The following is a 17,282-nucleotide window of genomic DNA, read 5'->3' as shown; positions in this document are numbered from 1 at the left end:
CTGCTGCTGTTCCCTCTATAGGATTCAATGGCAGGCACTGTTCCAGCCACGGTTTTTGAATTGACTGACATCACTAAAAGAAAAATCAAAACCATGTACCTCCCTGGATGGCAGATTAGATTTTCAAACACCTATTTCTGCCAAATGTGTACATTGAGATCATGCTGTCTTGAAATTGCTGGAGTGAGAAATGCACTCTTCTAAGTCTTCTGCAGTGACTGTTGTCTTTTCCTTGCCTTAAGCAGCTAACATGACTTTTTTTTTTCCAAGTCACTGATTATTTAATAACAAAAATCAGTGGAATTTTGCAGAGTGCAGGTTGTGTAGCAGCACTGTGAAGAATAGAAACAAACATATAAATACAAGAAGTGCAGTGTATTACCTAACGTGTCATTGTAGGAATGAGTATTGATACAGGATCTTTGCATCTTGAATTGGTCAGAAGGTTGGGGAAACGTAGCCTGGAAGTTCTGTTTGTGAAATGTTTTTCAGTGGTAAATGGAAAACAAAATATTTTGTCCAAAAGCATAAATATTTTATTTGGATGTGAAGAAATCATGGTGGTGTTTCATTAAGATTGCTGTCTGCAAGTCATTTTACTTGTTAGGCCTAATTATCCTGTCAGTCTTCTAAGTCTTTCAAGATGCAGCTCAATTTCTCCTTCTACTGAAGAAAGGTGATACTTGTGAAGAGTACCCTGGGGGAGCACAGGTCATGTGATGTCATAACTCAACCCATAACAATGTACAGGCACTTGAGGCAAAAGAGCTGTAATCATATGAGAGGATGCAGTAATGCTTCTGGGTGGAAATATTTTTTTTGCAGCTGAAAATATTGGCAAATATTTTACAAACCTGTTTTTTTTTCTTCTTCTTTGGAGAGCTGTTTCTTTTTGCAGTATTTGGATTAGAAAATAAATGAATCAATAAATAAATAAATAAAACCAAACACCTGAAACATTCTGATGCAGTAATCACTGTGCCTCATTTGGTTTACGTGTTATGTGAAAAACTTATGAGTATGGGCAAATGTAAATGTTGCTGAAAGAAGAATGAAGCTGTGGATTTTTGCCACAGTAGCTGCTTGTGTGCATGTTCTGCCCCCCAGCAAATGTAAACCCCTACTTTAAATTACTGCATTTCCATAGGATTTCAGGTGGTTGCTATGGAAGAGCATCTAGAACGCTATTTTTGTAGCAGCTGTAGGAGAGAGGTGAATTTTGTGATGGGTTTGATAATTTTGGTACATAGAGCATTCTGAAATCTTACACCTGCACAAGTGAAAACTGTCTTGCTTCCTATAACCTATAAAATTTGTGATAATGTCAAATTATGCATAGTATTCCTTCCTTCAAATACTTTTGTTTCCGTAGGTTATGACACATCTCCGTGTGATATATGAACGCATGAACCAGTCTCTCTCCTTCCTCTATAATGTACCTGCTGTGGCAGAGGAGATCCAGGATGAAGTTGGTATGCAAACTACTAATTAAGAAAAAGACATATATTTCTGTGATGAGAAATTATCACCAAAAGCAAAAATACATCATCTTACTTTTCCTATTGATACACTACCTCAGCTGAAAAATAGAAGAGTAAACCTGTCAATGTTCTTAAATTTTGAATTAACTTATAATGAACCCTTGGAAGACAAATCCTGTATAACCCATGCAGTGGCATCATCATATTGTTGTCTTCCCTGAAATATGTTAATTGACATTTGGAGTCTTCCATGCTATAGGGATGCAGCAATTGACAATGAGATTTAGCAAATCCTGTCCTTTGGATATTTAATTTACATGGTAAGTATTTACATGATATAGACAGTTTGGAAATCCCTCAGCTAAAAAATTGGCTGCAGAACCAGGCATCTGAGAAAAGTGTTGGTATCAACTTGGCAGTATCCTAGTGGTCACACACTTAGTTCTTGGTTAGTTATCAAATTGATATCTCTGCTCCTCCCATTTTTTCCAGCATACAAGCTGGACTGTGGATGAATCAGGTAGCAACAGTCTCATGTTTGCCTCTTTCCTGAGAGCTGTAATGGCAGATAGCTGTGAGGGAGACTGGCCTTTCCTTCCATCGAGATTCCTGCGCTTGGCTATGGCATTGCGGCAGCACAGAGATCTCCAGCACAGCACTCAGACTCTGCTGTGTGCTGCTATTCCAGCAAGGCAACTGCACTCAGTTTTGGACATCAGGTTGCTAACGTGTGTCTTCAGGAAAAGTAACACATGGTTAAATGTAAAGGCCAGAGATGGGACAGTTGTTTTTGGAGCAGCTTTTTTCAAAAGTTGTAATACTCTGCCAAATGGCAGTTAATGCATTAGTTTCACTAATACAATACTAACCAGCTAAATAAGTCACTGATTTCTTCAAAACACAAGGCAGGGATGCATGCCACTGCAATAAGGATTAGGATGCATTTAGGACACAGGAGGGCATGGACAAGGAGTAGTGGTGGATTCATTTGCCCGAAGTATAAGTTACAATGGAGATGTGCTTCTGCTTGAGATGGCTGGAGATGAGATCAAGAAATTGTGGAAGGGATTGGGAGGCAGCCAGAAAATACCTGGTTAGTAATTGTCCTTAACCATGTGTTTCAATGCTCCACAATTATAAGCACAATCAACAGTCTCAGTCTGTGGGCGTAGAGTCATTCAGGGAGGAACAACATCTTATTGATAATTTGAAAGCATATCATTTCTGTAGAAAGATGTCAATACTGTCAGGTCTTTGAGATGCTCAGTTATTTTTTTTTATGCGCTGCTATCATTCTCTTGGGGTTTTTGCATAAAATTTAAATTTCTTCTCTTCTTGGTAATGTTAATGCTTGTTGCTGAGGACATTCTTGTAAATTTGTTCTCCTTTCTAAGTATTAAAATGGAACAAGAATTTCAGAATCATCTTTGATGTGACATGAGACCAAAAGTCTATTAACTGCTGAGTGGTTTACAAGAATCTGACTCCTAATCTCAAATGTAGTAGTAATTTTTAGGGGGCAAAAAGAGACTAAAATTGGTCATGTATTATTTCCTAGTAAGTTGAAAGCAGCTAAGAAATCACAAAGAAAATGTCTGTCACAGTCTCTTGAGTCGTTTTTCCTTACCTTGATTTTTTTTTTTTGTTTGTTTTTTTTTTTTTTTTTTTTTTGTTTTTTGTGGTTTAGGTTGTGCTAAAAACTATTCAAAGCATTGCAAAGTTTAAAGCAATTTAAACTAAGTTCTCATAACTGGGAGTTACTAAGCAGCACAAATTAAAGTACTATCTTTTCTGGGTAAAATATCAGATCTAGATAAAATAGTTTTCCATAATGAAATGTCTTTCAGTATCAACATGCTTCTTGTTGCTAATATTGTCTCTATACTTTGTTTTACATGTTGGTTTTAATGAAAGTTTGTGGAGGTCATTCCCATCTGTTCAAGGAGACAGTATGCTTCTAGCTTTGAGCACTGATCAGCCTGTTTCAAATTCTGTTCTGAAATTACTGGATTTCTTAGTCTCTGTACTCTTCTTAAACCCATGGAAAAGGCCATTATTACAACTACAGAATCTGTGGAGAAGTAAACTTCTAATAAAACTTCACTTTGTAGCATTCCCAAGAAGTACTACAACCCTCATTAAAAAGACAAATCTTTCATTAAATACCTTTTGTTGCAACCATTGACTTAGAAATTCTGAGTCAGTAGAAAATTTGAAAAATAAACAAGCTAAGAACATCTCACACACAGAATGTCTGAATAATATATTACATATAAGGAGATATGTTTGAAAATAGTTTTAGTTCATTTTCTTTGTTCATTATAGTTTTAGCTTCTAGTTCCACTCTGCTGCAGAGTTCTTAATGTACAGTTTTTACCTTGAGGAATGGATAATCTTTGCTTTAGACAACAGAGCTCTGACAAAGGTAGTTTTTTCCCAAAATCGAACAAGTAGCTCTATGAGCAGCAATATAAACGAGATCTAGATTGCTGTGAATTTGTACCATGGGTTTAATTCTTCTTGTGTCTAATATTGTGCTGGTTTTCACTCAATTTTTCTCATTGCTAGAAATATTACGACCTATTTTTTCACAGTTGATCAGATAAATCAGTCTAGCATTTGGACATTTGAAGTTTCCTTAAAATGCAGACTTTTGTTGGAAGTTCCTGCCTTAAAAGGCAGGCTTACAGCCATTGTTTTAGTGTGCGGAATCCAAAAATAAAAATCCAGTTTCTATGCTTATGCCTTTTAAGAGCAGCCTTTTCTTGTTATTTTCATAAGTCCAGCAAAGATGGTGTCAGGAATTTAGGGTAAAATTGAAAAGAGTTCTAGTCCTTACCTGCAGATATCCATCACCAGCTGATGTCCACTGGCTTTAACAATGGGTGTCACAGGAGCATATAGATAGTTAGAAGACTCACAGCACTCCAGAGGGTAGAAAACAGCACTTAATTTAAGTGAGGGCTTTCTTCCTAAGCATTTGACTAATTCGTGATGTGCAAATGCCCCGTTAGGGTTTCAGGCATCGTAATGTAGCAGCAAATTCCAGATGTGTGAGGAAGGATATTGCTGGCTGTCTCTTGTTCATGTTGGGGCAGGGGAAAAAGAGCCAGTCTGAGAGCTTCAGAAAGAGGTCACCTGACCATGGCTGTTCTGACAAAGCTTGGAAAGAATAAGCAGGTCATTTGGGTAGGAGACTCTTTGGCATTCTGTCTGCAAATGATTTATCAAGGGGCCGTGATGCAAATGTGCTAAAAACCAGGTCACTCTTGGCAATTGATGCAGTTCTTGGCGATTAATGGAGTTTCTTATGAGCAGGAGTATGCCCCATGAATAGGAGAGTGGCACAAAAAAAAATCTGAGAAGATAATTTGCCCTCCTAGGTATTTGTACTCACCTTTTCCCTCTGAAAAATCTCATATACTATTTAATATGTATGGAAACCCAGAAAAAGCAATAGCAGACTTTAGGAGAAATCAGCAGTTCCTTTGAGCACATCCTGCTTTAAATCCTTATTTGATTAGATTGCTTATCCATGTATGTAAAAGGCAATTTATTGCAGATAGTGGCACAGCAGGCACAGCTTCTGAATCAGAAACTATGTCAGAGGTTTGTGGATCGGTCACATGGGCAGGCAGTGATCTGAATTTTTAATTCTGTCTTTGCTACTTGTTTCCAAACCGATGTTCTCAGCTTCAGCTTTTCTAGCCCACCACTGAGGAAATATAAAGCATTGTAGTAATACCACAGCAGTATTGTACCTAAGCTCAGAAGCATTCAGTTATGAGCAATAAGTAAAAGAATATTATTTCATCTGACCCCTGACAAACAAAATCAAACTATTGTTATGTTATTACTCAGTTCCACTCTGCCTGTCCTGTTCTTCTGCAGCATGTTCCGGATGCCACACCCACATTACGTGCCTAGAAGAGAAGGCAAACCCAGGCTGACCCCAGATCAGTGCCTGCTTTCACATATATGTAGTGTGCTGTGGGTCATGTGCTATTTTAAGCATTTGTGTGCTCCAGCTTAGCATGACAAAATTTGAAACAAGAGACATTTGCCTCTCGACATTTGCCTTGCAACTTCCTTTGAAGATTTTTTTAAGTGTTTTTAGAAACAGGACAAGCTGCAGACTTAAGATGTCTGACAACTTCCTTTCTTTTAACACTTCCTCTTTAATCATCAGACCCAATACCTGTCTTGAGGGCAAAGTTAGCACTACCTCAGCTGGTTCTGGTCTTTCAGCATTTATTAAACTAAATTTTGATTCCTTGTTTATAGCTTGTAATTTTGACCTGTAGTCAATCCACAGCCTTGCTGCATTTCTTGCCATGAGTTGAATTAGGATGCTGTTCCAAATAATTCTGTGGTATCCTTCTTAAGAGGTGTAAGGGCATTAGTTTCTTGCCGCGGGCTGACAGTTGAAAACCGCAACCAGGGTGGCTTGGGGACTGATACTGCAAAACCAAAACATGCTCCTGAAGGCTTTGCAAAAGGAAATTCTATGTCTTGTCTTGTTTGGTGCCATTTGTTTTGTGATTGTTTTCTTCATCCTCTCCCTTAAAATGCTATGTTTTGAATACATAATTAGTAATGTCTTTCAGACTGCAACGGGACTTCTCAGTATCTTGTTTTTCTGTAACTCTTCCTTGTCCTTCTGTCTTAAAATTACCTGATGGGAAGAATTCCACCTTCAAAAATGTTTAATATTTTGAAGCAATACTTAGGATTTCTGAACTTTTATTTGAAGTTGGGTTGCCATATCAAAGTATCAGAATAATAAAGGGAAGTTGACATACATTGACTGATGATTAAAGAGAAAAACAACACTTGGAAAAAAAAAAAAAAGCTCGAGTGTGTATGCATATGTATATGAATTAGTCAAATGCTTTAAAAAAAAAGTCCTTGGGCGGAAAAGGTCTTAATTGCTCATCAGGCACTCCACCTGGGCCATATGTCAATATTTAAGCATACAAAATCTATCTCAATGTTGCTGTGGAAAGTTTAACACAGAATTCATTTGCTTTTGTGGAAGAACTCTTCTGGTTTTAACCACTGATGCAGCAATATAGAATCCTAACAAGTCATCTTTTCAACTGAATGCCATAGGCCTCCAAGGGAGAATATTAAAGGTGTATAACCACCTCACAGAAAATTCAAAATTTTCTTTGAAAAGCTAAGTTTACTGGATACACATAAATATGTCAAATCAATTATGGGGAGAAAGCACAGGCACAGTTAGTGCTAGAAGTCACTTCAGGGTACCTGTGCAAATACACATTCTCTGAAGGCTGCTTTTGACTACTTGTTCCAGTTGCATTATATGTATCGGCACAATGGGCAGAGCAGAAGGGCAGGAACATGGGCTTGTATGATACAGCACAGACACACCAAACAGGCTCTTTAAAACTAGACAACAGGTTTTACAGAACCTTTGGTAAGACCTACATACAACTGTCCTACTTCCAGAAACTCTGTTTAGTTTACTGAGAAATTTCTGTGTGGTGTAGATATCCAACAAATCTCAAGAGAAGACTTGCTGTCACAGAAAAATGTGCTGGTTTTAAAGAGATGAGGGTGGAAATTCAATACTTCTGCTTTGGCAAAGATGATGCTTCCTTGCATCCAGAACTGAACACTCGCCTACACAGTACTAGTCAAGTGCCTGGGGCAATTTAGAAATGACAATTCCATTGATCTCCAGCATGGCAGAAAGTATAAAACTGAAGAGGAATTGTCCAGCTTTCCTCAGATATGGGTTTTTGCTAGTACTGCAACTGCTCACTCTATTTACATTGTCTGGATGACGCACATTCATCAACTGGTGCAAAACCCAACTGCCTTGAGGATGAGCACCATCATTCCTTATCTTTCTCTATGCCAGTTCGCTGAATATGGTCTGTCCCAGTGCAGATAAATCCTGGAGTGCTAATTCATTCACCTCAACAACACTCTTTTACTTTACCAGAAAAAAAATTAAGGCATTATAAGGACTCTGATGCATGCCATTATAGCATCAATCAGATGCTACCAGTATTTTTGCCTCTAGTTTTAGAGAAAGTCTAGAACTGGTTCTTATTAAGCAGCCTAGAACTGCCACCTCCACAAACAAAAAGCAATTTTAAGAATTTTCTAGTCTAACGCACTCAAATTGAGTTACAAGGTAATTACTGTTCTTACTTGGTATGAACTACACCATTCTGAATGATCCCATTACAATACCCTTGGAAACCTTTAAACGAGCTTTTGACTGGGAAAAGGATAAATGGCTTCAGGTGGCTTTGGACTGGGGTGGCTTTTTCATCAGGGAAAGATATGGGGCATCTTGTTTTCCAGTTCAGAAATTTAATCAGAATAAAAAGTTAATAAAAGTGACTAAGTTTATTAAAGAGAATATTTTCCTCTGGTTTGAATAATGCTGTTCTGTTTCACTTGCAACTCTAAAAAATCTGGTCTCATGATCTAGGTGTTAGAACTGAAAACTGATAATAATCGTGGACCTGTAATTTATAAACAAAGTATATTTTAAATTTTATGAGCATCTGCTATTGCAGTGAGTATTTAAATTTTTTCACTCTAAATAATTCATCTATTTGCAGGAGAGGTTTAAAGGTGTTGCCTTGATTTTCTTCAGGAGCTGATGGTGAGAGTACTCTGCCCTTCATTAATAGATCCTTCTTGAAGACCTTATTCCGTGTCTTTTGCATTACTGTAGCCTGAGGTATTTTTTCATAGGCAGTTCTCTTTTAATAGCAAGTTGCTATCCACAGTACAGATCCCACAGGAAGTTCATGATCTGGGCAACAGGCTGAGGTTGAGACAGTGTCCACTTAACAACTCCTTTTGATTCCCTTCTGGAAGAGTCTAGAGCCTACTTGTGCACAATGGAAAAAAAGCATTAAACTTTGAATAATTGTCCAATTATTGGTTGTAGTCTTTCCTATTTTTTCTTATTTGGTTGGATACACATGGAAATATAGATTTGATCAGGATTTTCTTCTAAATCACCAGTCAGTTTCTGGTGTCAAGACAATAGACTGGGAAATTCTGTCTTGGAGAGTCTTGTTTTTGCTAGTAGTAGGTTTATAATTGTATGAAAATGTTGTAATTTTAGGAGTGTGTGTATTATTTTAAATTGGAATACTGGATATATTTGATTTTAAAAAGCATTATAAATTAGGATTACCTTATAGCTATAGATTTGCTCTGAATTGATATACTGTTCTTCAGTGTCTTCAGTGAAAAGCCAAAAGCTGAGCACTCACTTTTGAGATGATGCAGATAAAACATGTGGTGGTACCACATTTTTTTTTTAAGTCTGCTCTTACTCTTATGAAGCAGAATGGCTTCTCAGCCTTTCTCATTAGCGTTTCCTTCTTGCTTCTAGTGCTACGCTTTAAGGAACTCATATGTTAGTTCATCATGTGCCAAATTTGAGATGTCATTCTTTTTTCTTTTTGATAGATAACAAAAGTCTGAAAACGGCTTCCAGTTGTCCAGCTTTCAGATACGATCTGAGAGCAGGTGACTTTCCGAATGCATAGCTCCAGTCAGAGGGGAGGCTCTGGTTTGGTAAAATGTTGCTCGTTAATGGAAATGTCATTATGCTGAGCTATTGGAGATTTTCTTGATCCACTGACTATATGTGTAAATTTTTCATAGATATGTCATCTTAAATCAAGTTCATGATGTCAATGTCCATGAGTACTGAAGCAGCCCAAAACTGTAGGATCACAGATTGTAAAAGAAACAAAGGAATCATCTTAATTCTTACCTGCTGGCAAATTGTGAGTGTCCAGTGAGAATCAGTTACAGACTGTCTACACAAGCTAATATAATTTTATATATAATATATTACAGAGCTAGTGTGTCAGTCTTTGGAATTGTTATCCAGAGGAATTTAAATAGAAGGAGCAAGAAATGGGAAAGAAACGGAAGTGCTAAAGTTGTAATTTTTTTTTTAATTTATTAGAAGCATGTTCTTTTTAGCGTGGTTCTAATTATTGCAGCTATTCTCAAGTTCAAATGTATATTTTTTCTGAAGTTAGGTTCTTAGCCAGCAAGGTGATGTCTAAGGCTATGGGATACTTACTCTCTTATTAACTTCTAGAAAAAATCTTTTAGGTCAACTGTTTCGTGATATCTTAAATGTTCACTTTCTGAGAATTTGGAAAAGGCAAATTCTTTTCAACTTACTGAACAAGATTTTCATACACATAAGAAATTTCTGAAATATGGAGGGTTTTGGCTGCTACTTGCTCTTGCCCTAGTGGTGATGTCTCTGAAGGACAGAAAATAAGAACTATGAAATGCTATTTTCCATGGTTCTTGCTCTTTCTGTTTCCCCTTAGCCCTGAGGGAGAGACATATTGCACTGAAGAAGTTTCCAGACAAAAAGACCTGTGGCATAATTTCACAGGCTGACCAGGAGGTGAGAAGAAAGCTTAGATCTGATGGGGTGGTCACGTTTCTCTGTCAGTATGGATCTGAGCACTAAAGGCTGGGATCATTTCCAGTATTTCACAGGAATGATCTACCATAGCATTCCTCCATCATCATCTTCAAAGTACACGGGCAACAAAGTTGCTCCTCCACCCTCCAGTAGGCAGGTCACTTTCAATAAAGTTCTCATCAGAATCTCTCTCTAAATTATATTTGACTTGTACTATACAAATGAATTAGTTCAGCACCGAATACCACAGAATTGTGTTTTGCAGCTTGATAATGTTATAATTATGACTCATAGCAATATGTAACATCATGATCGCACAGTGCTTGATTCAACAAAACATCTTAAAATAACAAAATACTTGAAATTCAGTGGAGCTTCACTCTTTGGGGTAAGGCACAGGAGGTTTTGTTTTCATATTTACCAACTTGGGGGAGTTTTGATTCATACAGCTGACAAGATGCAGACACTCAAAGTTAGTTAAAACCTAACATCAGTGCAACTGAAAATTACATCCGTGCAACTGCTTTAGAAGATAACATGACACATTGAATTAGCCTGTAAAGCAGGCATACAATTGAAAGCTGCAGCTAAACGTGTTACCTCGTACCACATGCACTGTAATAAATGATTGCGTTGGTATTCTTAGTGAATCCTGTGAATCATGTGCATGATTTAAGCTGCCTTCAGACTGGATTAAGGCAATGTGTGCCAGTGCAAATGAAGCCGTTGCTGTGACTCAATTGCTCTGCAATTTTTGCTGTTGCGAAGAACGGGGAGGTTGCTGACACTTCGCAGTTTTGTCATTTTGAAAGCACATGCTCAAAAGCAACTAACTTTGGGAAAGACACATGTTCAGTTCAGACCCAGTGGTCACTGATGGTAAGTGAGGCAATAAGACTCTGCATTTGTACGAGTTTATTTGAGCTGGTTCCAAGCCCTTCTTTGTTGGATCAAGTATATGTTCTACCATGTAGATGGCAATTTACAAAGGAAGTTTGACGTTGGGTCAAGACTATGCATATAATTTGGTGGTATTTTAACTAGTGCTAATTAGAGGTGTTTTGGGTGCACTTCATTTCTAATCTGGTTTAAGAAATTGTTTTTTAAAACTTCCACAATTACAATTGCTAATTTTAGAGCTGCTTTTCAAATAAATACAATGATCTTGCACGTAATAGTGATTGCAGAGCTTTTCATCTAGTAGATGGGCTCCTTGAAAACACAACAAACAAATATTACAGTAATTTTTGGAAATTTTAAACAATAAACTATGAACTAAATAAAAATTATGGTTTGAAAGATAGCTAATGGGTTGCTGGCATTCCAGGACAGCAAGAGAAGCTGTTCCACATGAAATTCGTGTCATCGTAGCTGTGCCAGTTAAGGGCTGGGAAGTATGTCCCAGAGTTCAACACTGGAAACAATGTTGTGTGACAGTAAAAGTAGGTAAGGTTTCAACATAACATGGGTTTTGCCACTCCAAGACTCCATCAACTTTGTTGGGATTTGTCATGATATCTTTTCTAGCACAGTGCTATTTGCAAAGATTTGGAAATACAGCTGTGGTCTTGGGGCATTATAGACAAATAGCTTCTAACAATCCAGTATCTACCAGAAGATTTTGTAGTAAATTTTATTTCTTTTCTTCAGCTCTTTCTTTGCTTTTGGCTCTGTTTGCCTCTTTGGTGGGATAAGAGAATAGTCTTGAAAGGAGGTTGGAGTGATGTTACACTTTTATCCAGTTCCCCAAACATATTTCACTTCAATTTTTCTAGATGCTGTTGTTGAGGAGTATTGACCCATGAGGAAATGCCTGCAGTGTGCCCGAGAATTAGTGAAACTTGCTTAGGTGTTATGAGAAATCCAAGAAGCATCTTATTAAAATACTAGAAGTGAGCCTGTCTCTCATCCCGAGAAAAAAAAGGTTTAGGTGCCTGAAGGAGAATTTCAAGTGTCTGGAAGAGAAGCAGCAACTGCGTACCCTCGCACCAAATCCAGAGCTGGTGGGAGGTCTGAGGTCCCAGCTGAGTGTGGGCTTTTCCCAAGGTCATGGTTGCTTTTGAGCACATGCTCTCAGAGGGACAAAAAGTTTTGCCATCCACTTTATTTTTCTCAATGGCAAGGCTGAGCAGAATGCTACAAGGAGATAATGAGCCAAACAAAAAACTTTTATTATGGGAAGATTCTCAGAGAGCTTTTGTCCTGTTGATGTGAGATGAAATTTTGAGGAGCAACCTAGAATCTCTCTATTTTCAGCACCTAATAATAAGATATTCACAATACAAATAAAACCCCTGAAACAGTCTTGAATGCACATCCTAGCCTCCAGCTGTGTCTGTACTCCCTGCTCCCTGCTTATTTAGGGAATTGTTGCACGGTGGGGGAATTGAGTTGACAGCTGCAGAAGGGAGGGAGTACTGTGTCAATGAGTAGATGTACGGCTTTCCATTAGTGTAACTGATGGTTCAAGTAGCCGTCGATATTTGGAACAAAATCAGCCCTGAAAAACTGATCTTGGACTTTGCCAGTAGTGTCAATAACTGGAAATCCTAAGGCAAACTTTTTTTAGCAGTTCAGCTATTGAAGCAATTATTTGTGAATCATTTACTCAATGCAGACACAGCTGCCTCAGTGTGATGGACTCCAGCAGCTTCTATGGCAGGCACTTCCAATTTCTCACTGCCATTCAGTGTCTGATTCATCCTGTCAGATGGGCTTGACTTATGGCCATTGTTTCCCTGCTTGTAAAATGGATGTGATCATAATTCTGATGGTTGTAGTATCTGTCTGCCTCACTTGAGCTATTGTGCAGGTCAGTTCCTCTCCAGGCTGTGCACCACAGCTGAGTGGAAGACAACAGAGCTGACAACATGCTCCCACTTGGGTAGCCTTGAGAGGGGCTTTGTGTGTGACTACTCCCAGCCCTCAGAAATTTGGATATAATCATGGTATCGTGATGGGAGTTTGGTGTCCCTCTCTGTCAGCTTGGCAGGCCCACCCATGCCTGCACCATGGCCTTTCCTGAGTGCTGTGCCAGTCCTGGTGCCACTCCTCCACTGCCAGAGCTCAGGTCCTTCCTTCCCCTCTGTGCATCATTTGTCCCTTTCCAAGGGCAGGAGCTGTCTGCAGGTGTCAGCAGCAGGGTATGGACAGGAGTTGTGCAGGATTGGCACTGCCCAGGGCAAAGGAGTGGTTGGGGCACAGCTTCCCCAGCACCATCCCCTGCCACTGCTGCCTGAGCTCCAGGTCTCTACAGATGCCCCACACCATCCTCTGGAGATGGGGAGAACAGGGGGAACAAGGGGAGCTCTCCCCGAAAACCAATGCCCACGTTTTAAAAGGTCTGCCGTCACTAAGATGCTCAGTACTGTAACACTCTCTCTTGTGGTCCATGATGACATGGTAGTACAGTGTTCTCAGCTGCTGTCATGTGTGGCTCCCTGCAAGGCACATGGACCCCAGACTCCTCCCTCAGGCCACTAAAATCCAGCTCCTTTTTGTAGTCTCTTCATCCCTATCTGATGAAAATTAACAGGTCATGTGATCGTGTCTGCTCAGAATATCAAGGTGCTTCATCTGTCGTTCTTCTGATTAAAGGAGGTGGTTTAATTTGAAAAAGGAGTAGTGTAAGTGCAGTTTGGAAACAAAAATCAGACTTAACTTCTATGTTGAAGATTAAACAGGTGTTATAAAATAATACTGTTTTCAGTAAAATGAACATGAAAAGAAAAACAATTCAGTGTGACTGACATAGGCTTTCTATACTGTCCTAGTAAGTCATTCTAATGGATAGATTAAATCACATAATTAAATTTTGTGTTCACATTAGTCTTACCATCTTCTCAAGTAATTACTCTTTAAACTGGAAAATTTATTTTAAAACATTATTTTACAAGATTCAGAACCCATGTTTGTCCCAGAGCTGAGGTTGCAACATTTTGTTTATTTTTGATGTTCTGAATTTAGTGTTACAGGAATAGGGTGGCAGCAAGTTTCATCAGCTATCTCAAGGTGGCCTTTGAGAGATGTATTAAAGAGCAGATCCCTACTGCATCATCGTTGACAGAAGCACTGAAGCAGTGGCACCTCTAGTGCTCGTGAGGTAGTAAGGGTCCTTACTGAGCCTGCTGCATGGTTACATTGTACTTCTGTGGTATGAAGCTTCATCGCATAAAGTTGGGAGAAACATAACATTCAAAAGATTTTTCTGAGGGATCTAAAGCTCTGGTGTATAGAAAATTAGATGCCCTTCATCACTGATGTTACCAGGAAATGAGTGAGCCCCTGTGGAGTGGCATAAAGAATTTAGCAACAGAGTGGTGATTCATGTCCCTGACTTGCTACATGGGAGAGATGTGTGGGTGTGAAGTAGCGACAGTCAGGGGGTCCTTAATGAAGTGCAGAGAAGACAGTCTTTGTAAAAGCTATTGTATCATTAGCTGCCATGCGTGTACTCATGTGCTCACTTGCGCTCTATTACAGTCTCCTATTATGAACTATTTAGCTCTGTGGTACCTGCTCATTATTGGCGCCTTATTAGCAATTACTGGTCTTCATTGCAATTGCTTACTTCAATGCGCTCTTGTGCAGCAAGTTCCCTCAAAGTACTTGCAAACAGTATGTTGTTCCTACAAAAACAGATGTCAGTGAAAGGTGCAGGGGATCAAGAATGGAATTGTAGAATAGTTTTGATTGGAAGGGACCTTTAAAGGTCATCTAGTCCAACTCCCCCTGCAATGAGCAGGGACATCTTCAACAAGATCAGCTTAGTCAGAGCCCTGTCCAGCCTGTCCCTGAATGCTGCCAGGTACAGGGCATCTACCACCACCGTTATTGTAAAAAATTTCTTCTTTATATCTTACAGAAATTTACTTTCCTTCAGTTTAAAACCATCACCCCGTGTCCTATCGCAAAAGGCCCTGATGACAAGTTGGCCCATCTTTCTTATAGACCCCCTTTAAGTATTGAAAGGCCACAGTAAGGTCTTCTTCTCCAGGCTGAACAGCCCCAGGTCTCTCAGCTTGTCTTCATAGCAGAGGTACTTCAGCCTTCTGATAACTCTGTGGCCATCTGGACTCACTCCAGTAAGTCCATGTCTTTCCTGTTCTGAGAGCAGAGGAACTTTTATGTGAGACAGGAGTAGGAATAATGAAGCACACACAACCTCTGAGCTTATTTTTAACACTGAGTTGAACAGTGTGTCCTATACACCTGATGGAGCTGAAAGGTACTTTGATTATTCTCACCTTGCTTCAAGAAAAAAAACTCCACAACATAGATAATACTGTGTAGCTTTAGGTGCTGGTAGCTTGTAAAATAATTTGCCTGTAGATGTCTATTACTGCTTTTTAACAAAGAACTACTTCAGTGTTATGATGAAGTTATATATGTTAAAAAATCAAATGTTTCTTCAGATTTGATGTGTTATAGTAAACCAAATTTAATAGAGTGACTGCTTTGAAGATTTAGGAGTTAAGAGTTGTGATGAGCTTTGGCAGTGACCATTTAAGAGGAAGGAGAAATTACAAAGACATTCCTTCCTGTGGATCTCTTGCCAGTTGACTTATGGCAGCATGTTGAGTTGAAGAGAATTGTTTGTGCTTCCTTCCAAAGTGGTTAGGAAGAGCCAAGGAATGTATATAGCACAGACCTGTGATCTGTTATGTGGTAGAAATGTGGATAGGAAACAGTACTGAACAATTTTGGTTGATGTTTCAATAAAATGCCTTAGCGGCAGTGCTTATCATCGGGTTTTTACTATTCCAAGCCGTAATGTTTTTATTTATCATAAGAAAACAGAATCTCACAACAGTGAATTCTTACTTTAATAGCATTGAAAATAGGTCTGTAGATACGCTGGCTCTTCCAGATAATTTTTGCATTGACATTTCCTTGCAGATGAATTACTTCAGAAAGAACAAAACTACTCTGATGATGTTTTGGCCAATATGATCAGCGAACCCAGAATCAGCTATGGAAATGATGCTCTTATGCCTTCGTTGACGGAAACAAAGACTACAGTTGAACTTCTTCCAGTGGATGGAGATTTCAGCCTAGATGACCTTCAGCCATGGCATCCCTTTGGAGTCGATTCTGTTCCAGCCAATACTGAAAATGAGGGTAAGTACAATAGGGGGAGAAGCCACAGAACTTCCTGAGCTTTGTGGTTTCTCTTCATGTTGTTCCCTGAAAACTGATATTTTTTTAATGTAAGTGGGATAAATGTTCTGAAGTGTACATTTGGAACTGGTCTGCCATGTCAATTGTGTCTCTGATGGAACAGAAAGTCCTGACTAAAATCTGTAATTTAGACACACAATAAATTTCAGAGTTGAGTTTACTTGCCTTCAGAGACAAGCCATAATAAATTCTAGGAGATTATGAGTAACAGTCTTGTAAGATATATGACAATGACCAAAGGGAGATAGGTAAGTTGTTAGATCTGTGCCATGATGAAATGAGTGTTTTATTTAAGATAGAGCTTTTTATTTGCTGGCATGAAAATGACTACAGTTCCAGCATACTCCTAGCAGACACATGATGTTATTTTCTGGAATGTACTGCAGAAATGTTCCTACATGCTCATCAATACAACTTGGCTAGTGAAAAGGTTTTTCCTGAGGAGTATTTTATGTTGTTCATTGACTACTTCATTGAAGTGACTGTATGCTACTTAAATAATCCATGTAGAATCTGGAATTGGTAGTTAACCTAGGCACTGGAGCCAATAAATCAGAAACCTGAGGACTTGGGTCATGTCATTTAAGTTCCTCCTCTTGCCTTTGTTTTCCTTTAAAAGTTTAACTGCACTGTTACTAGTGGTAAGTTAATCACATCAGTGAAAGTTTGATACTGCAAAGCCACAGTACATACAGAGCCTGGAACTGCAGAAGTGTTCTCAGGCAAATCTGTGATTTGTAGCTGAACTGCACAGACATTAGCATCCTCCTCAAGTCTTTTGAAACCACTGGCTTGGGCTGTACCTGCTCTCAGAATGAGTTCTGAGATCATCCTTACGCAGTTACTCTCACTCCAGCATGGTGTGTGAGTGACTGTGAGCAACTGGGTGTGTGGGAGATGAAACGTGGAACATAGACATGGATTTGCCAGGTCTGGTGTTGGTGCCAAGTGAAATCAGTGGAGTCAGAAATAGTTTTGTGATCAAAGTTTGTCCCAGCGAGTCAGAGAAGCCTAGGATCAGGCAAAAGAAAAGACCTGCACAAAGGTCAGTGAGGCAGATGTTTAGCAGATTTGAGGGGAGGAGGGGAGGCTGGTCAGGAGTAGGGCTAAAATCAGAGTACCAGGGAGTCAGCACTGCAAGTTAGGGACCAAGTAAAAGAGCAGAG

At 39.1% G+C, this 17,282-nt stretch overlaps 1 protein-coding gene across 4 annotated transcripts in view; it reads left to right on the top strand.

The window, feature by feature from the left end:
* The window catches only part of APP (amyloid beta precursor protein), a 176,983-nt gene that overhangs the window by 129,052 nt on the left and 30,649 nt on the right, over positions 1-17,282 (top strand). For all 4 annotated transcript variants that reach the window (XM_008631658.2, XM_008631662.2, XM_008631661.2 and 1 more), the window contains 2 exons: positions 1,373-1,472; positions 15,835-16,056. In XM_008631658.2, coding sequence (XP_008629880.1) covers positions 1,373-1,472; positions 15,835-16,056 — 322 coding nt within the window. The remainder of the gene's footprint in view (positions 1-1,372; positions 1,473-15,834; positions 16,057-17,282) is intronic.

This window comes from Corvus brachyrhynchos, unplaced genomic scaffold (genome assembly GCF_000691975.1).
Source record: "Corvus brachyrhynchos isolate BGI_N302 unplaced genomic scaffold, ASM69197v1 scaffold3, whole genome shotgun sequence".
Classification (NCBI taxonomy): Eukaryota; Metazoa; Chordata; class Aves; order Passeriformes; family Corvidae; genus Corvus; species Corvus brachyrhynchos.
This window is presented reverse-complemented; position numbering and strand designations above follow the sequence as displayed.